This window comes from Pelodiscus sinensis, chromosome 25 (assembly GCF_052426305.1).
Source record: "Pelodiscus sinensis isolate ZL-2025 chromosome 25, ASM5242630v1, whole genome shotgun sequence".
In the NCBI taxonomy this organism is placed as follows: Eukaryota; Metazoa; Chordata; order Testudines; family Trionychidae; genus Pelodiscus; species Pelodiscus sinensis.
The window spans coordinates 12,859,789-12,887,367 of NC_143076.1; the positions used below are offsets into that span (position 1 = coordinate 12,859,789).

Genomic DNA, 27,579 nt, shown 5'->3' on the forward strand with positions numbered 1-27,579 from the left:
AGCTTGTCCTCAAAGACAATTTGCAAGTTGCGGTGTTGCAAATGCCAGCTTGGCTTTTCAGTATAATGTTATTTCAACTGCCTTAAAGGGATAAAGTTTCCTTTGATTAAAAAAAGAGAAGGGGGGGAGCATGAGGGGTAGAGTTTTTGATAGTGAAAGGCTGATAGCATTGACTGGCAGGCAGTGCACAAACATCCAATGCACCCTGCTCCTGACCTGCGTAACAGCCTCTGCTGCTCCAGCTCTGGCAAGAACCTCTGCCAGCAAACCCCCCACCCCCCGCCTCCCATCCCATTCTGCAACGTGCTGGCGCATCTCATGCATACAGACGGATAGCTATGCTGTAGTGCTGCAACATGGACAAATATCTACGAGGCCACGTCTACACAGTGGTGGTGTTTTGGAATAACACAGCGCGTTTCTACACTACAAGCCATTATTTCAAAATAATGTCAAACTGGAGGACTTCTTATTCTGACTCTTGCAATCCTCATTGTACGAGGAGTGAGGGCAGTCGGAGGAAGAGTGCTCTAACTCGGTCTTCCTGCTGTGTAGACAGCGCCAAAAGCCGAATTAAGCTATTTCAACTTCAGCTGCGCAATTGACGTAGCTGAAGTTGTGTAGCTTAGTTCGACTTTTGAGCTGTTGTGTAGACATACTAGAGATTACACAACGGAGGCACCACACTCGGTTCATCTGTGGTCCTGATGGTTTGTGCATCGAGCAATTCAGCATGCCAAAAGCACACAAACACACACATCCTGCCAGCACACCCTTGACTAACACATGCACTTGCCACCTCTGTGCCATGGTGCTCAGTGCCTTTGGAAAACCGGCCTATCTGAAATTAACTTTAGAGGCAGAAAGGTTCTGCTAACGCTGCATGGATTCAATGAATAGAGGCATGAACCTGGCAGGCTCACTGCAGGAGCCCGCGCTACAGATGGTCTAGTCCCTCAGAGACTGGTTAGCAGCTTCCACCGCCACTGATTCTGCAGCGTTTGCAAGTTTGAAGCGTTTGCGCCCAAGCGAAAGGTGTTTCTCACGGCAAAAACCTCCCAGGAGAAGCCTGCCCCAGTAAAGAGCACTGAGGTGTTTGCTGCCCCAGTAAAGGAGCACTGAGATGTTTGCTGGGATGTGGTGCAACTTGCAAATGGTTTAAATCTCAGTGCAGGGGCTGCATAATGCATATGGGGGAAGGGGACCAGATAGCAAGTATGAAAAATCAGGACCGAGTGTTGGGGGGGAAGGGGGGAATAGGCGCCTATATAAGAAAAAGCCCCAAATATCAGGACTGTCCCTATAATATCAGGACATCTGGTCACCTTAATATGGGGGACCAGAAGGAATGAAGGGTCAGTGTGGTGCTGATGAAAGCTAGAGACTAATGGCTCTGAATAAGTTTCCCCCCTACCACTGGATCTGCCAAGATGCCTCCATCCTGGCCTGGAACCCCCCCTACTATTCCTGCCTTGCACCCTCTCAGTCCTGATCTGCAGCCTCCTTGTTATGGACAGTCCCCGTGTGTGGCAGTTTTGTGAACAGAAACTGCCATGTTAAGGACTAGGAGGAAATCCTCATAATCATGATCCCAGTGACGATCTAACTGGGGGTTCAGCCTGGTGTTTTCACCTCTGCACTGCTCAGCCTTCGCTGCTACGTATGATCATGTCCGAACACAGGTGGTAGCTTATGTTCTTCTGCAAAGGTCACTCTGTGTTGCTGGAGTGAGACTCAGGCAGCAAGCAGCCCATGGATCTCCTGCCCCACCCATCGATGGCCTTGCTGAGACACAACCACCTTAGGACATGGTGCGCAGCACTGGCTTAGAAGCAGGGCAAATTATGGTGGGGCAAGTCCTGTTTGTGCCAGTGCAGAACATTTGTGCTGGGGTACTGCACTGGTGTAACCGCGTTGATGCAAAAAGCCCTGCTGCAGACAAGCCCTCAGCTCCCTAGCACAAAATGCAGGGGGTTCCGGTTTGGGCATTCCAGTCCAGACGCTTATAGGAGCTGTCGTTATGTCAACAGAACTCAGCGGTAGTGTAGACACAGGTATAGTTTTGTCAACAACTGTAGGGTATAGGGTATGTCTAGACTACAGGGTTTTGTCGACAGAAGTTTTGTCAACAGATACAGTCGACAAAGCTTCTGTTGACAAAGAGCGTCTAGACTACAGCCAGTTCTGTCGACAAAGCAAGCCGCTTTGTCGACATAACAGTGTGGATGCAAAGGACAGTGTAGATGCAATAACGCCTTCTATCGACAGAACTCTGTCGACAAAAGGCGTTATTCCTCGTAGAATGAGGTTTACATACGTCGACAAAACTGCTGAGTTTTGTCGACGTTATGTCAACATAACTCAAAGGCAGTGTGGACGCAGGTATAGTTTTGTCGACAAAACCCTGTAGTCTAGACACACCCTGTCAGTCCAGATGGAAAACCCCAACCTGGGGCTAGGGGGACATAGGGATCGTGCAGGTACCCCCTCCCAGATGGCAGAATTCCCTTTTCATTGCGCATCATTTCAAGGAACAAAATCAATGTTTATTTTTAAGCCTCTTTCTGTGCTTCTGTCCACTTAAAGGTTCAGAGCAGTGGAGAACTGAGACACGTCAGAGGGGGGCAGACTAGTTAGTTAACAGTAGACGTTCAAAGAGTTAAAGCTCTATGAGCGTTACAACAATGGGTGTCACCACATTCAAAGTAAACATCCTTAAGTACAGCTCCTATAGATCCCCACACAGCACGTTTCTCACTCTGCCTCTCTGTGCCTCTCGATTGTCGTTGATGGAAATAGTTCTCCGTCGGTTTGTGTGCATGCGGTATCTTCACCAGCATTTACTGATTAGGGATCAAATCCTTCAAGCCTAAATACAACCATGCGCATGGGAAGTAGGGTGGGAGGGGGTGCTGAAGTCCCTCCCTGATTTTGTGCCCCATGCCAGGCCCCCAGCCACCAGTTTGCACCTGGGAGCCCCGCTGCTTCCCAGGATCCTGGCTACTATCTCTAGGGGCCACAGCTTCCAGCCCTGCTTCTGCCTGAGGTCCCTGCCACTGACCCAGCTGGCTCTGCTGTCAGCCCCGAGGTCCGAGTCACTGGCAGATCTACTGACAAATGGGGTCCCAGCAGCTCTATGGCAGGCTCCGGGCCCCTAACCCTCGGCCCGTGCCTGGACTCTGTGCCGCCTGCAGCTGAGGCCCCTGTGTGAGGCGGTGAGGGGCACAGACGGGGTAAAGCAGAAGCTTGTAGCTCGGCATTGCCACCTTACCAATTGCTCCTCCATCACCAAATACAGCCACTGACCTGACCTCTTGTGAGCATTCAGGGTTCTGTGGGCCTTTTTGTGTGTTACCCTGATCTCCACCTCTGGTATCATTCCTCTGCTTGCACCACCGGAAGCACGGTCTATTCTGCTTAAATCGGCTACACAATTTTTCAAACCTTCCTTTCCTAAATGCTTTACATAATGCTATTGCCCAGCCGCTGCAGTCCTTGGGACGGCTGCATTCTCAGAAGCATGCCCTGGTACTGGCCCTTGGGATCTTGTGACACGAGGAATGTCCTACCAGCTCAGCACTTCCTTGTTATCAGAAGTCATGGCTAGGAGCGGAGGAATTGATATTTGTCTGTGAGATTTTCCATTGTTGTTTGCAGCGTTGTTGCAGCCGTGTTGGTCTCTAACATGAGGGACAACGTGGGTGAGAGAAAACCTTTTATTGGACCAGCTTCTGTTGGTGGAAGAAACAAGCTCACTAGCTACAGAAAACTCAGGAGACCTAAGGGAGAGTTCTGTGTAGCTCCAGAGCTTGTCTCTCTCACCAAAAGAAGTTGCTTCAATAAAAGATCTCACCTCACCCACCTTCTCTGTCTATGGCCTGGTCTACATTAGGACCTTAGTCCGAAATAAGACACATACCCCTGGTCAAATCTGTAAATGATGCATCCACACTACCAAGCTCATTATTCCAGAATAAGAGGAATTCAAACTCTGTAGTCCTGCTTTTCATGAGGAATTACACTATTCCCGAACTTGTAAGTCCTAAAAAAATGTTAGTGCGGATGCTCCAGTGCTGTTAATTTGAATTTATTGGCCTCTGGGAGGCCTCCTGCAGCTTCCCTGGGTGTTTCCTGTGGCTCTGAGTTCAAGGTAGCGCATCCACATTAACAGAGCCTGCCTCAAACTACATTGGATTCTTCCTTGTAGTGAGGACACAGAACTTCGAATTTGTAAAATAGGTGCCTAGAAGTCAAACTTAGTCCATTTGAAATAATCTCCAGCTGTAGACACGGCCTAAGAGACCTACCAGAATAAGACAGCCTCTGCTATTTTTTATTTTACAGGTGGGCAAAAAAAGGCCAAGTTATAAAGGAAGCATCAGGTGACTCCTATGAGACCATTGTGGACCACACTTTCTTCTTTGAGCCAGTATCCTGTGAGGTGACCAATGCTTTGGGCAGTACCAACATCAGCAGGACAGTGGATGTCTACTGTAAGTTCCTCTCTGTTTCTGCATCCTTAGGAACACGGAACAGCTGAGAATTGACTCCTATATTCACCCCCATTGGGGTTGCTTAAAGAGAATGGGAATTGGAAATCCCAATTGCTAGACAGCTTTAAGCAATCCCAAAGCTGTCAAACAATAGCTGTCGTGTCAAACCAGCAGTGTCAATCAAGTGAGGGCCCACAGACATGGGTCTGATTCTATTCAATATTTTCATGAATGACTCGGCTAATTGGGTAGAGAGGATGCCTATAAAATTTGCAGATGACCCCCAGCTGGGAGGTGCTGCACGCACTTTGGAGGACGGGGTTAGAATTCAAAATGATCCTGTCAAATTGGAGAATGGGTCTGAATTCAACAAGGTGAAATTCAACACAGACAGGCAACCCCAACTCCACAGGGCTTCACTTAGGAATGAAAATGGGTACAGCTTCAAAATGGGGACCAGCAGGCTCAGTGGCAGTACTGCTGGAAAGGAGCTGGGGGTTATGGTGGATCACAAATCGAATATTAGTCACAATGTGGTACAGTTGCAAAAAAGTCTAATACCATTTAGGGGTGTATTAACAGAGGTGTCGGATGTAAGACAAAGGAGGTAAGTGTCCTCCTCTACTCAGCACTGCGGAGGCCTCCGCTGTGTCCAGTTCTGGGTGCCGCACTGAGAGTAAGATGTGGATAAATTGGAGAGAGTCCAAAGGAGAACAGGAGAAATGATCCAGGGTTTTGAAAACCTGACCTATGAGTAAAGGTTAAAAACTTGGGCATGTGTAGTCTTGACACACGATGATTGAGGGGAAACCTGCGAACAGTCCTCAGCTATGCTCTTCTGAAGAGGATGGGGATAAGTGGCTTCTCAGGTCTGCGGGAGGTAGGAAAAGGAGTAAGGGTATGTCTACACTTGCACCCTCTTTCGATAGAGGGATGCAAATGAAGACATTTGAAATTGCAAATGAAGCCGGGTTTTAAAGATCCCGCGCATCATTTGCATAATCGTGTTATGGCGCAATTTCGAAATAGCGCTATTTCGAAATGCAAAACGCGGTGTAGATGCAGTTAGTTCGGGAGAACACCTTACTTCTGAAATAACTGTTAAACCTCATTTTATGAGGAATAAGGATTATTTCAGAAGAAGGGTGTTCTCCTGAAATGACCGCGTCTACACAGAGTTTGTTATTTCGAAATAGGGTATTTCGAAATAACAGTGGGCCAGAATTATGCAAATGAAGTGCAGGAAATTCAAATACGAGCTTCATTTGCAATTTTGCTCAGCTGCATTTGCATCCCTCTCTCGAAAGAGGGTGCAAGTGTAGAAATACCCTAAGTGGCTTAACCTGCCGCAAGGGAACTTGAGGTGAGACACAAGGAGGAGCTGTCGAATGAGTCCATAGTTAAGCTTCCAAGGGGGCGTGTGGAATGGCCATCACGGGAGGTTTTTAAGAGCGGTTTGCACAGGCCGGTCCCCCTGGGGACCTCTCTAGTTCTTTGCAGCCTATGAAAAGAGAGCAAGCTCCAGGGAGGGGAGAGGTGATGGCAGCTCGGGGCTGCTTCATCCTGAGAGCCCCTTTGGCCTTGAGGCTTCTGATTGGCTAATCCTGTGACCTGTGACTGCTCAGGCTGATGGTGCTGGCCAGTGGGCCTGCCTCAGTTTCTCCACACGGGCCCCTTCTCTGTTTGTCTCCTATGCACAGTCGGTCCCAGGATGGCAACAGAACCGCAGTCCCTCCTTGTCGACCTGGGGTCAGACGCAGTGTTCAGCTGTGCTTGGACGGGGAATCCATCGCTGACCATCGTCTGGATGAAACGGGGCTCAGGCGTGGTAAGAATCTCTCTCCCTGCAGCGTGCTGCACTGCATTCTGAAGAGGGGTGAGCCTGGAGGTCCACGCTGGGCGCATGCCCGTGTCCTTGGACTGGGATTCGGACGAGCTGGGTTCTGTGCCTGCCTCTGCCACTGACCCAGTGTGTCACCTTGGGCAAATCACATCACTTCTGAGAGTCTGTTGCCAGGGTAACCTCTTTGGGGGATGGACTGTCTCTTGCTAAGTGCAGGGTCTAGCTCGGGGCCCCAGCAGAGATCGGTGCTTGCAAACAATAAACCACAGCTCTAAGAAGAGGAGCGCCCAAAGCAGGGAGAGGTGCGGGTCTCTGCACTTAGACTAGACAAGTTATGGCCCAGTCCTGCAGAGGGGGGCTATTGACCTCAATGGGAGCTGCAGCCAATAGGAGTTACGAGGGCGGTGCCTGCCGAGCCACCTAGGAGTGGCAGAGACATGTCTCCATTTGCAGGGAGCCTCCTGAAGTGAGTGCCCAAATCCAGCCCTCCCCGCCCCCGACCCTAACTCCCTCCCCGAGCCCCAACCCTGCACCCACTCGCACACTCTGGACCCCTCGGCCTTAGCCTGGAAACCCCTCGTCCCGGGCCAGTGCCCTCTCCTCTCCCACACTCCGGCTCTTGGCCCCATCCCAGATCCCCCTCTGCACTTTGAACCCCGCATTTCAGCCTTCTCCCCAGAACCCTCACCCACCGCCCAAAGCCCTCTCCCCATCCCCCTAACTAAGCCCAGAGCTCCCTCCCACACACCACACTCTGTGTTAACCAGAACATTTGGCCAACCAGCACCTCCATGCCCCGAACATGACAGACAATAAAGCTTTGACTGCCCGTTCTTATGCTGCCCTTATCACCAGGGTGCCCGCGTACCTTTAACATCTCTCACACGTGGCCCATTCTTTCTCTCATCACCTCCTCAGTAGGAGGGCTGTGTGTGCCGTGGGCGGGGGGCTTGGAAGGGGTTTATGTACCTGTTTGTCTGAATAAATGTCCTTGCTGCTTTCCCACAAGCATTTCCAGAGCAGTGCCAAGAGTGAGATGCATGCCCTACATAGCGACCTGTGACGCACGAGTTCTCGCTCACCATCCTCCAAGTGGCCCTGCCAAGCCCTCCTCTCAGCTTCTCCAGGAAATCACCATTCCCCCCACCCCGCCCTCCATCCTCCTGTCTCCACCCTTCTATAGGTCTGTGAATCCTCCTCAGGCGTGAGGCAGGTAGCTAGTGCCATTATGGGCAGATGAAGTGGGGTGTCCCTTTGCAGTTATCTGGGTCACTGTTGGACCATGAGTCCTGTCCCAGGTGCACAGTCCCCAAGAGACCCTGCTCTCTTGCTTCTGCCCTCCTCTAACCCAGCTGGTCAGACTGGCTGAAGGATTCTGTGCTTCCCAGACTGGAGTCAGTGGAGTACAAGGAACAGCTGCCAGTGTAGCCCCATGAAGCCGTGCCTGAGTGTCCACACCATTCCTGCCTTAGGACCTCCCAGCGCCATTGGCGTATGTGCCTCGTCCCACCCCACAGCAACTAGGCAGCAGGAAAATCAAGGAAAATCAATCCACTTGAAAGAAAAGAAGGGGAGAACCTCTCAGCTGTGGCAGAGGGCAAGGTGGCTGGTTTTTATAACTGGCCCAATCAAGTCTGAGTGGCCAGGGCAAGAAGCTGCGGTTTCCATGGTGCACTCTGCACTTTCATGTTCTCTTGCCCACAGGAGATCTTCATAAAGGAGCCCTAATAGACGCAGAATTGAGTCACATTATGAGCAGTGTCTGAGTTAAGCAGAGGCCGAAACTACAGTTAACCTCTGGCTGGCAGGTAGCACTTTATAAATCATTGACGTGTTTAACATTGTGATCGCTCCTTCCAAGGCTCAGAAGCCGTGGCTAAGCCTCTAGGGCCGATGCTCGGAGGCTGCAAAGGGATGCCTGGGCCCTGGGCTCCAGACAATGCAGTACCCGGACCGGATGATGGAGGCAATGACAGAGCCCGTTGCAATGTTCTGCAGCGGGGGGTTGAAGCACTGGCTGTTTCTCTTAGATTAATTGTCCTCGGAGAGCGTGAACTCTCCGGGCCTTTATTAGTGGAGTGCCCTACGGCCCTCTCACCGCCTCTGAGCTCAGGTAGGCTGGTCTCTCTCTCTCCGATGTTGGAAAGTTCCTCAGGGCTGATTTAATGTAGGACTCTTCTCCCTCCTCCATCTGCCTGAGTGCAGGAGACTGGCCCTGTGATTCTGTGACTCCCCCGTCGTGCCTGGCTTTCAGATCCTGAAACCTTGTGCAGTGTGTCCGTGGGCCGCAGCTGTCTCCTTCCAGGTGTAGAGTTCTGTACAGGAAGCATCTTCCAGCCTGACTTGGAGTGAAGATACAACCAGAGAAAATCCCTCAGCCTGCTCCTGGGTGACAGGCTCCTGAGGATGGTGGCACAATTTCACATGCTGGCGCGGTGCTATTTGAGGTACAGCTCTTTCGATGGGAGCTCCACCAGGCCTATGGACTCCAGGCAGGAACAGCTGAGTGAAATCTGGTGGTGATTGTCCTGGTGCGTTCTGGCCTCAAACTCTGTGGCCCTCCTTCACCTGAGAGCACTTATCTGAACACCCCCGCTTCAAGGTACCATGAGGGCTCACAGGCCATGCTAGCTCTGCACAGCCCAACTTTGCCTACTCTATTCTCTGCGCCATTAACCACGGCGAGGGGTGGACACGCCAGCCTGGCTAGAGAAAGGCTGGGAACTTCCACAGGGAGGAGACCTGGGAGCAGCATAGGAATTTTCTAACCTCCCCGACGCTCGGCCTGCTAGTTCACGAAGTTCCGGGGCTCTCCAGCACTTTGGCTTCCAGAAAGACCATTGAAATCCCCAGCGTTGTGGGAGCACAGTGCTTCCTGTTGCTCTGTGGGCATGCCACTAACACCTCAGCACCCACGGGTTAGCCAGCACTGCCCAGTGCTCTGTGACAGGGATAACTGACAGGCCGCAGGCTTACCTTGCCTAGCTCCCAGTGTGGTCCACCCGCGCGCTTTGCAGAAGACAGCGAGGATAGCTTCTGCCCTTGGAGGACAAGCCCTGCAAGGAGTGCTGGGTTCTCCCGCTGCTACTCATGCTTCCAACTCCCCAGACCCACAAACTCAGAGACCCTCAGCAGCTGTGGTGAAACCCAGGCTCCATTGAAGTCAATGGAGGTTGGGCCATGTTCAGCCGCTTCCGCGTTATTTAAAACGGTTCTTTTGAGAATTCCAGATAATTACCTGACACACATGGGAATCTTGAGTTGAATTTATTCATCCCTTCCCATCTTGGGAACCACTCACCCAGGGCTGGGGTGGATTTGCCATCACTAGCAATTTTTGTTTGGAATTGGACTTTTTTTTCCTAAGAGACCTGCTCTAGTGGAAACAAGAAATATTCTGGTGCCGCTCTTTGACCCGGGTGGTGCAGGAAGTCACAGTAGATGACCCAACAGTCCCTTCCAACCTCGGGATCTCTGAATTGCTCATAATCAAGGATCGGAAGCGTTAAGATTAAGGGTCAAACACCGAAGTCCTGGCTCCATCCACAGTGGCTTTGTCACCTGGAGGTCTGCAAGTCAGGATCTGCCCCAATAAACATCCTGATCTCAGCTGATCATGACCAGAGAGCTTCACAGCTGGGAAGGCTGAGTGAAGTGAAGCTAAGAAGATGCAGAAAGGTGTTAAAGACACTTTTTCAAAGGTGACCTCTGATTTGGGGTGCCCGGCTCCAATTATTATGGTTAGTAGGCATGTTTATTGTGGCAGTGCCTAACGGTCCAGCTCTTCATGGACACACAATGTGTATCTGCAGCTATGACTCGGGTATCTGTGGAACTACAGGCCTCTCCCAGGTCCCAAAGTGGCAACAGACATGCTTCTGGACAGGAGACGCAGACAGTTGCAGGGAAGGGACTCCTGGCGAGGAGTTTATTCAACCGAGGCCGTTTTCTGGGACGTGATGACAGGCTTGGAAGACCTGATGGTGTGAGTCACGGCCCTTAGCTGCCGGGCTGAGGAAGACAGCAGTAAATCTGCTCTGTGCGGTAGGAGCCAGGAGGAGTTAAAAACGGGTTGGTCCAGCCGTGGAGGGGTACAGTCTCCCCTTTCCTTTGCCTCTTCCAAGTCAACGTACAGCAGATGTGGGTGGAGTTGTCCAAGGCAGCTCTAGACATCGTCTCAGGTGGGTTTAAACTAACACCAACGTTAGTGTGATTCATCAGAACTTTACAGCCGTGGGGTCTGGTCACTGTCACAGACAGGACTCCAGCCACATGATCCTTTGGTCTGTGCAGCCCAGCAATCCCAGTATTCCGGTGTTCTTGTCCCACCCAAACTTTCCCCGCTGCTCTTTGAGTAACCTTCGCCACAGCAAAAGGGGCAGAATCAGGTCTGACGTGGCCAGCTTCGCTCTTCCTGCCCTACCCAAGCAGCTAGAGAGATCTGGATGCCTCCAGCCAATGGATACACCCCTCAGGATCAGAGATCTTGCCCGCCCTCAGACCTGCTGCTGCAGCTCTTAGAAACTGCCCGATGGCTAGTCTGATCTGGAGTTCAGCAACACGCAGCCGTCGCAAATGCTGTGCCTTCACTGTGTGTATAATGTTGCTAAGGGGCATGAAGGGTTTTGCTAAACATCAGCGTAAATTCCCATAATGACTGGAGGAACCGGCTGTAAGATCAGCCCCCCGGCAGTGCCAGTAATTGACTTGCTGGAGGTGCCCACAAAGCAAACACATGGAAACAGCCAAAAGAAACAGACCCTAACAGCCGAATAGGCATTGCCTCTCTCCCACCCGTGTGGAGTGGTCCCTCCCTGCTATCAAGGAAAATTGTCACCAGTCCCATTTGGCCCCCCTCCAACTCTGACAGGTACAATGGCAGAGGTGGGAAACTAGCCATCGGTAATTAGAAACACTTGACTCCAAAAGCCACTAGTTGGTTTACACTCCTCACATTTCTAACTGCTGCCGACGCTGGATTTTGCTGACTGCCTGCATCAGACCACTTTGCTTCAGCACTTTTCAAGCTTTAGTACACCTGCTAATTGCACCGACAGGGCAGTAGGGCAGCGCATCAAACGCTCCAGACTGCAACATGTTTCCGTCGAAGGGTCGTAGACTCCGAGCTGATGCAGTTGCCCAGGTTGCCAGGAAAGAGGATCTCAAACCAGAAGCTTGTACGTGACAGGCAGCACATGCTCTGCTCGTCCCCTGGCCCTGGGGGGTTGGACTAGCCCCTAGATCTGAGAGTGTGACCCTTTTTACTAGCGAGACAGTGTGAGATAGTGGTTAGAGCAGGGCTAGATTCAGGGTTGTGTTCCCAGCTTTGCCATTGCCACTGTTATCTTGGGCATCTCAGGTCCACAATGTGCGAAGTGGGGATAATAACCCCCCACGGGCTGAGTCAGTGCTTGAAAGGTGCTTTGAAATCCTTGGGTGAGAAGCTCTGTGACTGCATCTCAGCAAATACAGCAGTGAACTCGTTTGGTTTCCCTTCCCCTCCAGCATACTGAAGAGTCCCTATGATGTACATAAAGGGCATATTCTGAGATCATTAGCTTGACCAGCAAAGCATGCACAACGCAAGCGGGGGGCTGCTCTCTTCTCGGCACACTGCCTCGCTTGCATTAGCACTAATAGGAGTTACAGATTGGACAGAGAATATAAAACATAATTACATCTACTTATTTGCTCTCACATCATCAGGGGAATAGACCCCTCTCCAAACATGCGGGACCTCCTCTTCCCACATGTGCGGTAACATTTCCATCGCAAGCAGCAAACATTCCTCGCCACATGGCAAGAGTGCAGATTCTCGGCCCTACCGGCTCCAAAGGGTGGTGCTGCATACTCCATGCACCTGCTTGCCACAGGCCAAGCATACAGGGTTGCATGAAGTCCTCCAGCTGGCATGGCTCTGATGCTGGGCTTCTCCAGCTAAGCCATCCATTATGTCTGGGGGCTTTCGTTGGCACTTCCTTGTAGTCTGGGAGCCTCCCATTAGAAGGCACAGCCCTTCTTGGAGCTCACTGAGGCCAGGTCTACACTCCGGGAGAAGGCTGAACTAAGATACGCAACTGAAGCAATGTGAATACAGGGAATCCTCGCTATAAGTCCAAGATCCGTTCCAAAAAACGTGGACTTATAGCGAAACAACTTAAAGCGGGGCATTTTTTTCCCACGGCTGACTTCCATTTAAGCAAATTGGGGGGAGTGTTTCGCACGACTCATAGCGGGGAATGGGAGGACTAACACATCAGTTCCTACAAACATCAATGACTTTAGTATGGAATAGATGCACACCGGGGTGACTTATAGCCCTGTAGTGTGGCTGGAGTCAATGTACCTTAGTTCAACTTACTTAGGCATCCCCACTGGGGGGGAATTGACCGGAAAAACTCTCCCAGCTTCCCTTACTCCTTGTGACCCAGTGGAGTCCTGGAGTTGATAGGGGCACAATCAGTGGTCAGTTTAGTGGGTCCTTACTCAACCATTAAACGGGGGCAAGGAATCACACTCTGTTCTTGCGGGCACGTATATATCAAGCTTTGAATAGGATTGTAGCAAGCTCCTATAAGGGCAACTGCATCAAGGCAACAGGGCTACTGTTTAATCTCAAGGGACTGGTCTCAGTCATGGGCCAGCCATTCAGAAACACACTGCACTCTCATGCTTCCCAAAATTCCCATGTAGCAACTGTCTAGTCAGCATCCCCTTCTGATTCCATTGTCATTTGTCTTTGACAGGGGTCACCTATTGTGGGTGAGCGGGCTAAAAGACATTCTGCCTCTCAGACTAATTATTGGGTGATTAGCTCTTTGCACATTTTCCCAGAGTTATTTATTCTCAAAACTAGCGGAAGTGTTTCAGATGAAACAGCGATGAAAATGGCGAACAGTTTTAAATGAGTAAATTTCAGGATAAAAAGACGAATAATTAAATAAAGTACGTGCCAAACTTCCTTCCCTTGTCTTCACCAATTCTAGAGCAAGTGGAAAGTTTTGAATTTTGAAATTTCAAAATTAAAAACAAAATTTTGAAACATGGGGAGGATTCCAAAACAATTAGGAAATTGTGTGTGCTTGTGCCATTTTTCTCTCTTTATTTTGGCACCCGGTTATAATTTGTATGTACCACCAAGCCTTTAGGCATCAACACTTTTAAAAAAACCTTTCTTTTCAGAATTATTCTTCAAATGAACCAATGGGAGGCAGTAGCAAAGTCATGAACTACTCTGCATATGATCCAGTCACTAGAGGGAGACAGAGAGTTACAGTTAGTATTGGTGCTGGTCCAAAATTTTTCCACATAACACTTGTTCATTGAAAAATGCCAGCGCTTTGAAACCAAAATGTTTTGTGAAACAAGATCAATTTCAACATATTTCCTGACAAAACATTTTTGGGTAAAAAAACGTTCAAAATGTGTTGATATTTTCGAAACACAAAATCTTAGTTTTCCAGTTTGGAAACGACTTTTTTATTTCAAAATTTACACTAATTAGACTGAAAAAAGTTGGTTAAAAAAAAGGAAAAAGGTGTATAGCAAAAGGAAGTATTTTGAAATTATCTAAACAAAACATTTGTATTGACATGAATGGAAGTAAAATTCAGTGCTTTGGTTCGTTAAAGGTTTTGAGACCTCAACTTTTTTTCCTGATTTAGGTGGAGAATACCTTTGAGCTCTAGAAAATATACATGAGATGGGAAAGCCATTTCCTGCCCCGCTGTAATGAATAGGGTTACAGTTACGGCAAACCTGTACTACTGGGGCTGGCCCCAGAGCCCTGGAATGTAAATATGGCTCTGTTTTTCAGAACAAGTGCACGTTTCCAGAGGACTTCACATTGCCCTTCTTTAAAACAGGCTTTTCCTCTCTTACAGGTCCTGAGCAACGAGAACACGTTAACATTAAAAAGTGTCCGCCAGGAGGATGCAGGGAAATACGTCTGCCGCGCAGTGGTTCCGCGGGTGGGCGCCGGTGAGCGGGAGGTGTCTCTGACCGTCAATGGTACGTGACTCTCTTTATCATTATTCTGTCTGGAAGCGATGAGACAGCCTCTCTGTTATGTCCCTGCTCCATTAACCCCATACAGTGTGCAGTTTTGGTCTGCCCATTCACTCTGAGGACAAATTCCACCCTGCCAGGTTCCTCGTCAGACATATTGCCATTGCCAGGTCCTGTGAACACTGTGTTAGTTGTTCCTTATGGGGACAAATAGATTCATGGCGTTATGGCAACATAGGGGGCTCTGCCTGTCCAGGCAAGGTAGCCCCCAGCCTGGACCCTTGCTGTGAGCTCAGACTACAGTGCTCACTCCAAACCTGTGCAGGTGGGTCGAGGCTATCACACAAGGAGCCTGGTTCTGTTGCCAGCCCAGAGCAGGCAATTTTGCTTCTCCAGTTGCTAAACTTTCAAAACGCAGCAACCACTCCCCCAGGAATTTGGTGCTGGTGAATGAGGGGCTTGAAAGGCGGGGGCGGGGGGGCCGCTGCCACCAGCAACACAGCAAAGCACTTCATGGCACTCACTCTGCATGGCTGTGGGCACGTCCCACCGGCCCTGGAGCAGAGGGAGGGTGTCTCGGCGCACTGCTCCCAGAACGCCCCCCACCCGTTGCCACAGGGACGTGCTGGCAGCCTCGCTGGCTGAGCAGCAGGAAGCCACGCTAGCCCCACTGCACTGCCAGGGGTGGTGTCAGGGCCCCCAGTGGGTTTAAATCGGAGATGCTCACAGGGGGTAGAGCAGAGGCCCCAGGCCAGGAATATTCCTCGTGCCTGGGCCCATATAACTGGCCACGTATGGTGGCCAGTTAACTCCCAAGTCAGCCCCCGAAAGTGAAATAAGCAGGTGAACGCCGGCTTCGTAAACCCCTCCTGGGCTTAGGTGTGCCATAGGCGCCTCCCAGTTGGGTGGTGCCAGGACTTTGGTGTCTCTGCTCATCCCTAGGCACCTCCAGGCTGTTAACAGTGGAAACAGCAGTACCTTGGGTGCCTCCAGGCACTGAGCAGGGATTGTGAATTGGCGTGGTGCTTATAGTGGCCATAAGGCGCCAACGCTCTCCCCCTTCTCAATCTAGTCCTTGATGGAGCTGACAGTAGCCTTGAAGAGATGAATAATCTGTAGCTTTTACCCAGCCCTTTGGAACCCCTGTGTCTCAACAGGCTCTCCAAAAGAAAGGCGCCATTTTACAGATAGAGAAACTGAGGCACACAGCGAGGCTGTGACTTGGTCAGGATCAACCCATAGGTCCATGACAGTCAGGGTCTCCCGGCATCCAGCTTCATGTCCTGGACTGCACTGCATGCAGGATCAGGGCTGGATTAACTGGGAACAATGGAAATAGAGCGTGAATTTTGCATAGTCTGTCACCTGTGTGGCACAACAGCACGCTTCAGGCACCATTCGCTGTCATGAAGAGAAGAGAGCTAGAAGGGGAGCAGAACAGGGGCAGCACAGTTTAATTTTAAATGCAGATGATGCTAAAAAGAAAACCCCAGGGCAAGACAGCAGCGCCACAGAAAGCCAACCACTCCTTGACTTCCAGCTTTCCCTCAGGCTCACACTCTCCATCCATTCCACGACTGGATTTTAATTACTATTCAAATCGCTTGAAGGACACAACGCGGCAAATTAAAAACCAGCAAAGACTCGGCTTGCCTCCTGCCACCAATCACCCCACACCCCGCAGTCAGATCAAGTGAGTGCTGTGCCACAGCCACCTGTGCCACGGGAGGGACCCAAAACCAACTTTGATTTGTCCGTTGCCCTGCTGACGGGGGAGCAAAGCAAGTTGGTGCCACGCAGGAAAATCCCACCTTGGCTTTGTGACTTTGCAGACCTGGGGGGAATCGATTCTCTAGCTCGCGCCTTCGCATACGCACACAAAATGAGGGGCGTGCACAGCACGTCGGCTGCATTGCGCCTTTTGCGGAGCAGGTCTCTGAGAATAAATGAGTTTGAAGGGATAAGGAGCAGATGCCGTAGGGGCACATTGGTGTCCCGCAGAAGCTGGTCCTAAAGCAACACTTTGTTCGGAATGCCCCAAACATGAGAGGTATGCCAGTCCCTTGCGCCCGCGCCCTTCCCCAGGGCCAGACAACCTACCCCAAGCCTGCTCCTGCCCCTTCTCTCCCACTCAGACCTCACCCCCTCCCACCTAGATCATAGAATCATAGAGCTGGAAGAGACCTCAAGAGGTCACCAAGTCCAGCCCCCTGCCCAAGCAGGACCAATCCCAATTCAATCAACCCGGCCAGCGCTTTGTCAAGCTGAGACTTAAACACCTCTAGGGATGGAGACTCCACCCCCTCCCTAGGGAACCCATTCCAGTGCTTCACGACTCTCCTTATCCAACCTAGACCTCCTCCACTGTAACTTGAGACCATTGCTCCTTGATCAGCCATCCGTCACTACCGTGAGCAGCCTCTCTCCATCCTCTCTGGAACCTCCCTTCAGGAAATTGAAGGCTGCTATCAAATCCTCCCTTACTCTTCACTTCTGCAGATTAAACAAACCCAAGTCCCTCAGTCTCTTCTCATAGGTCAAGTGCTCCAGCCCCCTAATCATTTTGGTTGCCCTCCGCTGGACCGTCTCCAATGCATCCACATCCTTTTTGTAGTGGGGGGCCCAGAACTGGACACAATACTCCAGGTATGGCCTCACCGGAGCTGAATAAAGGGGAATAATCACTTCCCTGGATCTACTGGCAATGCAGCATATCCTGCACCCCCATCTCTATCCCACTCACTAGCAGTAAGGTCTGGTCCATAACTGGGCTCCTGGGCACTACCGTGACACAGAAAAATCAAGAATAATATTCTTTGCTGGGCAGAGGTAGGGTTATTAACGGCCAGGAATGGGGGCTTTGTCCTAGCCCCTCAGAACCTACCCAGGCCTCACAGGGAGGAAGCACATGCAATAAATCTCTCTCTGAAAAAACAATTCACAGCTCAGACAACAATTTGTGCTTCGTCTGCTGCCGGCCCCTGCTAGAGTGCGCCTCCTGCCTCCTGATGGGGACCGTCTTATCAGGGAATGGGCCCCGGCCATTGTCATAATAAGGATAAATGAGCAATCGCCTGGAAGGCGAGATACAGCGCAAACCAATCTACGGCAGGAGCGACTGACTGTACTGGCAACCTTGCCAAGCATCCGCGTCTGTCTAGATCCCTTCTTCCCTGTGTTACATTGCAGGCACCAGCTAGCAACCTTCAGGCAAGGTTCTGAGACTGCCCCGTGGCGTGAGCAGGAGACACAATCGCCTTGTGGAGCAGCAGGGCAGCTATCGATTCATCGGCTAGTCCGAGCTGTCGGAGCCCTGGAGTGAAAACCTCCCTGTGTGGTCGTGCAGTAGAACTGTAGGGCTGTGTTACCTGAGCTCACCCAGGGCACAGCAAAACACAGTGCCTGCAGTTCTGAGGGGACCCTCTGCTTACCCAGGACATCCTGGGGCAGAGACACAAGGAACCTTGTCAGCCTGCTACGCATGGGTCGGCATCGGAGAGCTAGTGAGGGAACTTACCACTCACTTTGTAACCTCCCGGCTTTGTCATCCCAGGGGCCTGAGCTGAAGGTGTCCTTGGGTGAGGCAGTGAGTTGTGAGAGAATGAGGCTGGGAACAGGAGCCAGAGTTTCTCTGAGTCCCGCTGTACTGATGTGTGTGGCCTTGGGGCAGCCATGACACTGCTCTGTGCCTCAGTTTCCCGAGATGTACATTTGGAATGGTGTTCCTGGCAGAGGGACCTGTTGACCCCCCTGTGTTGGCTGTAATGCATGATTATATCTCAGTCAATGCAACTGGCTTGGCAACTGAGCAGCTGATGACGATCAGTGGGTCTAGTGGTTAGGGAAATGCAGGCTCAATTCATGGGACCTTGGCAAAGCCCCCTTGTGTTTCAAGTCAATGGGGAGTGGGTTGCTATTGAGCTCGGTGGTTGCAGAATCAGGTCTTGATTCCACTGTGAAGCAGGAGTAATCGCGCGGCCCCTTCTTGTCGGCATGTTGTGAGGACACGCTTGTTAACAACTGTGAGGCACTCAGTGCTGGCGTAACAGGGGCCATATAAGAAGCACAGCTGAACTAAATGCTCTGCCTGCTGTGCTGCCTCTGGCTGCATCTAGACTGCAGGCTTCTTTCGGAAGAAGCTTTTCTGGGAGAGATCTTCCAGAAAACGTCTTCCAAAAGAGCACGTCCGCATTGCCAAAGCGCATTGAAAAAGTGATCTGCTTTTTCGACAGATAGCATCCACGCTGAATGGACGCTGTCTCGCATGTAAGCTGTGAATACTGTGGGCGAAGTGGCCACCAGGGCACCTGTGCTCTTTCCTCGTCCTGCGAAAGAACTCCCTCCTCCCCGTCCACACACGCCTTTTTGCAAAAGAGCTCTTTCAGAAAAAGGCTTCTTCCTCCTAGAAAGGAGGCAGGAGGCGCGCTCTAGCTGGGGCCGGCAGTGGCCGAAGCACAAATTGTTACCAACGCCGGAAAACCCCTTTGTTCTTTTGATTTTCTTTCGAAAGAACGCAATTGCAGTGTGGACAAAGGTTTTCCAAAAACACTCTGCCGTGTAGACATACCCTCAGAAGGAACCCTATATTGCAGGTACTTATTGCTGAGCATACCAGGGACCAATGCAACCCTTTCTTTGCTCGTTGTCTAGAATATCTGCTGAGCACGAGGAGTTAAATGAACTCTCCCCCACCACGCCATTTTAATGCTGCAAACACCTCAAAGGAAAGGCTGCTATTGACTCGGCTGCCCCAGGGAAGTTCGGACCTGCCTTTGATTCCTTAAAGGGTCCGGAGTCAGCAATCTGCCTTCTCTTTTGTGTGAGCCTCTGGGCTGCACAAGTAAATTGGCACGGCGATGCTAAAAATAACCGCAACTGAGCACGCCACCATTTATATCCATAGCAACCCTCTGTAAAGCCTTTTCCTGCCTGTGGGCTGTCTAACACTTAGCGCTGACTCCCGAGCCAGGAGACTGGCAGCCTTCCGGAGCAGCCCCCTCCTGTTGGAGACTCAGGCTCCCGTCCCAATGCAAACAGGCTCCAACTTTTCGCTGTTCATGTCACAAAATAGTCGTTAGTCGGATGCTGTGAGCACAATGCGGCATCTCTGACGCTGAACTCCTGGAGCACTGACCATGGCTGGCACTGGCACCATTTCAGATCCCCTCTCCATGGGGAAAATGACCCTGGTATTAGTATCATTATTGCCATTTTTCTCAGCTTCGGCCTTTTTCTTTCTTTGGAGTTACCCAGCCTTGCAGTGCTCCCAGAACTTGGAACTGGGCGTGAAGCTGCTGACACAGATGGGCTCGCAGAGTCATGTGAGCATCCAGCTTGAGACGCTGGGCTCTGTTCCTGGAGCCGCTGCGTGGCCGGGGGTGTCTCCTGATCAGTGGGTGAATGAGGCAGGAGGAGCCAGGACAACAGGCTCCGGCTCCGTGTGCAAAGCTGCTTCGCCCTTGCATTTTGGGAGCCGTCCTGCCACACCCAGAGCTGAGCCTCCCTCTCCAGTCCTGCTCATCAGGCAATGCTGGGCCACTCCCTGCCAGCCACATTTAGAAGAGTTGGCTGTCTCCATTGTTCGGATTCCAACCAAAGACACCTGGGACCAGATCTCCAGAGGCGCAGTAAACTCCCCGCTGAGGAGCCTCGGGAATGTCTTGCATAGCTCGGGCAGGGGACATGTTTAAAAGTCCCACTGAAAATCTCTCCCTCCTTCTTTCAGAGGCTGACTTGACCTGCCTCTCCCATTTTTAAATGTGGGTTTGTTTTTCATAAATGCACGTGCGTAGCTGTTAGCTCTAGTGAAAGGTGCCCGCTAGACACCGGCTGGCACAGCTGTGAGCATCTCACATGCCGCAGCCAAGGCCAGAGAATCTCTACTCCTCCTGCAGGGGGCGCACTGAACTGACATTCTACATGGGTCAAATTCTGCTCAATGCGGCGGCTTGGGCATTGCGCAAGTCCACACTTAAGTCCCTTTAGAGCCTTTCAGTGGGGTAGAGGCATCTTGCCGGCACTGTGTATTAAAAGGAACTTCCCCCATTTGCTGGGAGACAACAGGGCTGTAGCAGTGTGCTTGCCTTGCCTTTTAGAGGCAGAGTGTCCAAACTGTAACAGCTTGTTCCTCATCAGCACGACTGTAGCGTTCTGTGGAGTTCTGATTTTTCCCATGAGGACAACTTTGATGGTTTTTTTGAAATATCAAATATCAGATTTTTTCCAAAAAAAATCTTTTTTTTTTTTGGTGCCCCTGCTTTGCTGGTGCCCTAAGACGTGCTTAGTCTGCCTATTGGGCAATCCAGCCCTGGACAGTACAGGCAGTCCCCGAGTTACGCGGATCGGACTTACGTCGGATCCGCAGTTACGAACGGGGCCCTTCCTCTCCCTGGTCTCCAGCAGACCAGGGAGAGGAAGAACACGCGGCCAGCTGACAGCCCAGACGTGTCTTCCGCCGCTCTGCTCTGCTCTGCTCTGCTCCCCCTCCCCCTGGTCTGCAACACCAGACACTTTTCAGGGGTCTGAACCCCAGAGGCTGGGTCTTCATTGCTCTGTACAAATCAAGTTGAGCACCCCTAAATGGAGACACCCCAAATCACTCATCATTATTTTTGAAAATCTTCACCTAAACTCGTGGCAGAGGCCCAGTCAGTGCTGTGAAAAGACTGGTTTGGGCAGGGGGTTGGACTTGATGGCCTCCTGAGGTCTCCTCCAACCCTATGGTTCTATGACTCTATGCCCTTCGCCGACCTGTAAAGAGTGAGCGAGTATGTATCAAAGCATCTGTGCTTGAGACAGGGTGACAAGATGTCCTGATTTTATAGGAACAGTCCTAATATTTGGGCTGTCTCTCATATAGGTGCCAAGTACACCCTACCCCGTCCTGGTTTTTCACACTTGCTGTCTGGTCACCCTTGCTTGAGAGAGGGCGTGAAGGAGTATGTAGGTGCAACTGCATAAGTACGTAGGTGAACGCTTGTGTAAGAGCAGAGCTGGGAGAGTAATTTAGAACCAGACCTGGGCAGACGATGTCAGTGAAAATTACTTTTTTCTGGAAAGTGTTGCAAAATAATGTTTTCCATTTTCTCTTATGAATCATTCCGTGACTTTCACCTCTGCTTGGGAATTAGCCATCAACAAATCTTGACTTTCTCCAGTGTATTCTGTATTCAGAATTATTCATCAAGTGATTTCAGTGAATAATTCTTAGGCTGGGGCTTACTTGCCTGCATTTTGTTATGAGTCTTGAGTAGACAAGCTGTTTTGATTGGACAACAGAGTCAAATGGTATATTCCTTATTCTCTGGTTGCGTGTAATTCTCACAATATGGTTTCAGTGCAGCCCTTATGGAAATCTCCTATAGAATTTAACAAGGGTGAAATCAACAAGGTGCTATAGAAATTCCAGTTAAAGACTATAGTGAATCAACATCTTTCTATATGGCTTTTTAAAAAAACCTTCCATAAAATTCAATAATGAGGTCAATTTCACTATTCAATTTTACTGCCCATAAACAACATATTCATGTCTGCAAATTCAAAGTGTGCTTGTTGCAAATACTCTGCCATATTTGCTTCAAAGTCTCCTTTTCAACAACCATTCCTTCCTGTAAACTCATTTCTTAGAATGTGTGTGGAATGTGACTTCTAAAATGGAGGTAATTCAGACAATGCACATTCTTCTGAAAATCCAATGAGCTCTGTTCAAAAGCATGTTGTGGGAGTGAGGATTTCTGTGCAGTGAGTATGTGAGAAAGACAGATGGAGAAGTATATATTTGTGTGTGTGTACATGCATGCTGATAGGTATGCGTGAGTGTAGGCGTGTTGTATACCTGTGTGTGTGTGTGCATGCACAAATATGTCTGTGAATTCATGTGTGTATATATATGTGTGTTTATGCATGAAAAAATAATGAATGTGCATGAATGTTTGTGTTCATTTGTGTATATGTGTGAAAAGTTGCCTGTGTGCACATGCATGTATGCATAAGTACATAAGGGAGGTTGTAGAAGCTCCATCACCGGAGCTATTTAAGAGCAGGTTAGACAGACATCTACCTGGGATGGTCTTGATGGTGCTTGGTCCTGCAGTGGGAGCAGGCGACTGTACTCAGTGACCTCTCAAGGGCCCTTCCAGTGCTGGTGTTCTATGACTCTGTAGGTGCATGAGAGAGTGTGTGTATTCGTATTGGGGAGCAGACAGCTCCCAACGTAATCCACAGATGTGAACTGAACACAAAGCACAGAATCCGGGCTGGTGATTAGTAGCCGTGTGACCTGCCGCTTGTGCCTCTGCCAGTCCATTCTGCCCAGCTTGCTGTGCTTGGCGGCACGGCCCCGCCATGCCAGGGGCATTCTGGGCACGTTCCAGCTAAGCTGAGCCAGACCCGAGGGTGCAGAATGTTTGGTCCAGAGGCAGCCGGCCAGCCGCAGTCCCTTTGCCTCCTCCCCGCATCGAAGGAGCTAATTGCCTTCACCCTGGTGCCTTGACCATGCTTGGATCCTGGCTTGCTGCCGTTTTCCCTCCTGCCGGCAGCAGCTCACAGAAATGTAAATCTATTTTAATTAAAGGGCTAATAGACTGTAATTACGATGCCAGCTCTTTTTCTGTTCCCCTGGACTCATTCTCCCTCATTCCCCATTCATTCCCAGGTCCTCCTGGTGCCTTTGTTTGTGGGGATGGCAGAGCTGGTGTCCTGTCCTCTCCCCACTCTTCCCCACAGGCTAACTGCTCCAAAGACAAACCATGCTCCATCAAAGGCCTTTCCCTTCTAACCCCTGGCACACATCTCCAGCACAGACAGTGAGTTATGCAGTGCCAACTCCAGAGCATGTTCCCTCATTTACATTAGCTTGCCCCGCACTGGCATGGGAGCACCACGAGAGTGGCAGGAAGCCTACCCTTCCCCTCCTCCCCACGCCACCCCACAGGCCACGCAGATGGCAGATGGCAGCTGCTCTTACATGGCACAGATGCGGGGGAGCACTGAAGCAGGAGGGGGTGATGTTCTGACCATTCTGAGCTTGAAGAGCTAGATGGCCTATTGCTCCGTGGCACCCTACCAGGGTATAGGTAGGGAGATACAGTCCCTCCAGCATGTCCTGGGTCAGCCGCTGAGCCTCCGCCCAGAGAGATGTGCCCAGAAGAGACTCCGTGGAAGCCTCCCAGTGGCATCTGTATCAGGCAGCCAGACTACCTGGACTGGCTCCTCTCAATATGGAGGAGTAGCGGCTGTTCTCTGAGGCCCTCCCGAATAGCCAGGCCCCTTGCCCTGTCATGGAGAGTAAACCCAGCCACTCTGCAGAGACCCCTCATGTCCACTGCTTGTACCTGCAATCTCACCCTGTCGGTGCGTACCCAAAGTTCATGACCATAGGTGAAGATGGGGACTCAGAGTGACCTATTAACCGAGGGCTTTGTCCAAGAACTCAGCTCCCGGTTCAGCACTGTGGATTGGTACAAGGGTGCATCACTGCCCCCCCACTCCAATCCACCCGTAGCTCCAATGCTCCCATTTGCCTAGAGAGCCTAATTCGAACTACCTATTCTGTGCCGCATGTAGCTGCGGGCACAGAGTCCGCACTAAGGGGGATTTAAAAATGGCGGTGCCCGGCAAGATGCAAATGAAGCCCGGGATATTTAAATCCCGGACTTCATTTGCAACTTCGAATGCCTCTAGTTCAAACTAGAGTGGCAGTATAGACATACCCTTGGAGAGAGCAGGCCACTTTCTTCCAGTCCACTTTCTTCCACTTTCTCTGATTTGGACGTGCCGATTCTCATCCGTCTCAGTCTGTGTAATAACCACGTGGCACCATTAAATAGTACCCAGCTCTTCTGTGACCCCTTCCCCTGCAGGATCTCAAAGCCCCATGGTAGCAATGCTGACCGTATTACCACGCCTGCTTTCCATATGGGCAAATGCGGCTAGTGATGTACTTAGAGTCAGAATCAGAACCCAGATCCCCACACCCAGGTTCGGGCTTTGCTCACAAGATTGTCCATCTGTCTCCAAGTGGCAGGTGGCTAAAATCAAAGAGATGGTAACATGAGGGTCAGTGGCAAGAGGGATTGTGGGGCCTCACTCAGTGGCCAAGGGCTGGTTTATCAGACAGTCAGTGTCCAGAGCCCTTGTAGGAACCCTGGAAATCGTTGTCGCAGAGCTAGGAGACATCTGTGGTATTCGCGTGGCCCTTCTTACTACAGCCTCAAAAAACCTCAACTCCCCTGAGAGCAGAGGCACTGCGGGCACCCATTGTACTAGCGGGGAATGGAGGCACAGAGAGGCTAAGTGACTTGCCTCAGGTCGCCCAGGAAGTCTGTGCCAGGATAGGGACTTGAACCCAGACATCCCAAGGTGCAGGCTAGGGACTTAACGCTGAGTCAGCATGGCAAGGGAAGTCCACACCCCTGGCCCTTAGCCTGCCAACCTAACCCCTGGTTTAGAAGCATTCTTCCATTGACCTAGCTACTGCGGCTGGGGTAGGTGGAGTGCCCAGCCCCATGCAAAACCGTTGCATTAGGCCCTGGGATTACGCCATGAGAGCTATTGTGTCGTACTGTGCCACTATTAGAGATGTTAGATAGCAGGTCATTGAATAGTCGTGTAACACGTGAATTCTTATCGGTTACACGACTATTCGATAGCTCCCGGAGGTGGGGCCAGAAGCCAGTGTGCTCCAGCCCCACTCCCAGGGAGCCCTCTGCCATCCCACACTGCTGCCTCTGTCTCAGATGCAGCAGTGTGGGGTGCCAGGCTGGATCTGGGCTGCAAGGGGAGCCAGTTTAAAAGCCAGTGCAGGGTGGCAGCAGCCCCTGTCCACGGAGGGTCCGAGCTCCCCGTGGACAGAGGCTGCTGCTGGGGAGGAGAGAGGACGGAGGAGGCTTCATGGCAACCTTCTCTGTCCCCCCGCCCCACTGCTGCCTAGAGGCAGCAGCACAGGGTGGGGGAGGCAGGCAACACCATGGAGAGTGCTGGGGGGAACTTGCTTTTAAGCCAGCTCCCCCCCAGCACCAGCTCCCCCTCCCCACCCTTGCTGCTTCTGATACAGAGGCATCAAGGGGGGGGGGGATGGGTGCAGTCAACAAGATTAACCAATAAGCCCAGGCTTGTCAGTTAATCGTATAGTCGACTACACCATCATCCCTATAGCATAGACAGGGCCTCCACCCTCACCTGTAGCCCAGCCTTCTCCATTGCAAAGGTCGGTTACGAATGCAGTGGCGAGCGAGGGCGCCCCAGTGAAAACGCTTTCAACCAAACACGCTCGGGCAGGTTCTAGGCCGTGGGGGAAAAGTCTCTGTAGCAGACGCCAAGACGGGTATCTGCTCTAGACTACGGGCCAGATTTACAAAGGGCTTTAGGTGCCTAAAGATGCAGCTAGGCCTCTAGTGGGGGTTTCAAAGACACCTAAGCAGGGTACATGCCTAACTCCCATTGGGCAACCTAACAATGGGAGTTAGGCATGTACCCTCTTAGACATTGTTTCAAGCTCCACTGGGCGCCTCACTGCATCTTTAGGCACCTAAAGCCCTTTGTAAATCTACCCGAGAGACACAGGAGGCCTGTCCCGGGGACGTGTTCTGCTCCTCCAGCTGCATGCATGGCACAGTCTCTCTGTGCGAACACAGCTGGGCTAGCGGCTCGTGAAGCGGGCGTGGCGCGCCATGGCAGGGCAATGCCCGTGCACGGGATGGAGCATACGGTCTGAGGGAGCCTGACGCTGCTCGCCCGTGGCACTAGCAGCCCCTGCCAGCTTCCTCTGCTTGTGGCTGGTTCAGTCTCTACCCCACCAGCCAACAGAGAGGAGCCAGCATAATCATCCCCTAATGAATCCAGGTGCAGAGTCCTGGGAATGGCTGCTTGGGCTACTGCGCTCCCCGAGGGACCCCACAGCAGGGCCTTGTTCCAGGCAGGGCCCAGCAAGGGGGCACCGGTCTGAGAGCGATCAATAATGGGCTCAGAACAGCCTGTGGGGCTTTCGCCTCTAGGGCCTGCAAGAGACCAGCTGCCTCTTGCATTGAGCGAGAGCTACCTCTGCTGGCCGCCCATAGGGTGTCTGACAGGAGAGAATTCAGAACTGCCGTGCAAGGGGAACGGGAGGGTCTCTCCGTCTGTGTCGGTGATTCTGAGAGCTGGGGAGCAGCGTACCCCCAATGCAGGTCCCTAGGCGCTGGGTCACACCGCCTGGCTCTACAAGCCACCCTGCAAGGGAACAGTCTGACCCGGTAGCGGCGCTTCTGGTCGCCCTGTGTCCTTACTGCCGGTCTCTGCCCCCCATCTCAGCTCTCCCTGGAGAGTGCGTGTGTCCCACGGCATCTCTGATAGCCCCTCCCTGCAGGGGGCGCCGTGCTGCTTGTTCTTCACTAGTGTTACACGATATTTCCTGCTGGGGGGCGGGGGGCAGATGTGGAAGTAGGTGGGGGGAAGTCAGCCGGGTTTCACCCCTTCTCCTCTCTTTCAGGGCCTCCCATTATTTCCAGCACTCAGACGCAGCACGCCCTGCACGGGGAGAAGGGACAGATCAAGTGTTTCATCCGCAGCACCCCGCCGCCGGACAGAATCGTGAGTAGGCCCCTCCCCAGGCGCCCGGCCCAACAGAGAGGCCACGGCGGCCGCCCCCGCTTGGTAACAAGGTTAGGCTTGTGGGCCACACTCTGATCCTGTGTGAATTCATTAAAGAAGTCCTGGTGGCATTTGATCACCTTGATAATAAGCAAGCCCCAGGCAGTGACTCTGCAGGTTTGATTGGCTGGGAAATTCACACGGTTTTGCAAAGCCAGGTATCGAGCATTTCTGTGACCGGCAGATGAAAAAGCTGTCGGCTGCTTATGGAAAAAGGCTCTGTCTGAGCCTCCCATGCTCTTGTTCAACTGGGCTGCGCCTTCTTTGAGTGTGCTCCAGATCTCAGGAAGAGAGCTCTGTCTAGCCCGAAAGCTCCAATGGGAGCTGGTCCAATGAAGATGTCCCCTCTCCCACCCCTTTGTCTCTCTAACACTAAACCCAGTGTTATGTTGCCGAAGAAAACCCCTGAGATCACAGCACCCAGGCCACCTCCCTCCCATGGAATAGCGCACACACCAGCATCAACCTCTCTGCACACTTCCACGCGGCTCCCTGGAGCTGGCCAAAGACCAGCAACACCATGTAAATCCCAAGAGGCTGTTTGCTGGGACCACGCCCTCGCAGTTTGTGGGTGGGATGATGGCTGGTCTTCGCCGAAATACCCACAGC

General features: G+C 51.6%; 1 protein-coding gene across 4 annotated transcripts in view; it reads left to right on the top strand.

The window, feature by feature from the left end:
• KIRREL3 (kirre like nephrin family adhesion molecule 3) overlaps nucleotides 1-27,579 on the top strand; it is a 782,703-nt gene that overhangs the window by 697,292 nt on the left and 57,832 nt on the right. For all 4 annotated transcript variants that reach the window (XM_075909300.2, XM_075909298.2, XM_075909299.2 and 1 more), the window contains 4 exons: nucleotides 4,345-4,493; nucleotides 6,194-6,321; nucleotides 14,220-14,346; nucleotides 26,810-26,910. In XM_075909300.2, the coding sequence (XP_075765415.1) occupies nucleotides 4,345-4,493; nucleotides 6,194-6,321; nucleotides 14,220-14,346; nucleotides 26,810-26,910 (505 nt within the window). The remainder of the gene's footprint in view (nucleotides 1-4,344; nucleotides 4,494-6,193; nucleotides 6,322-14,219; nucleotides 14,347-26,809; nucleotides 26,911-27,579) is intronic.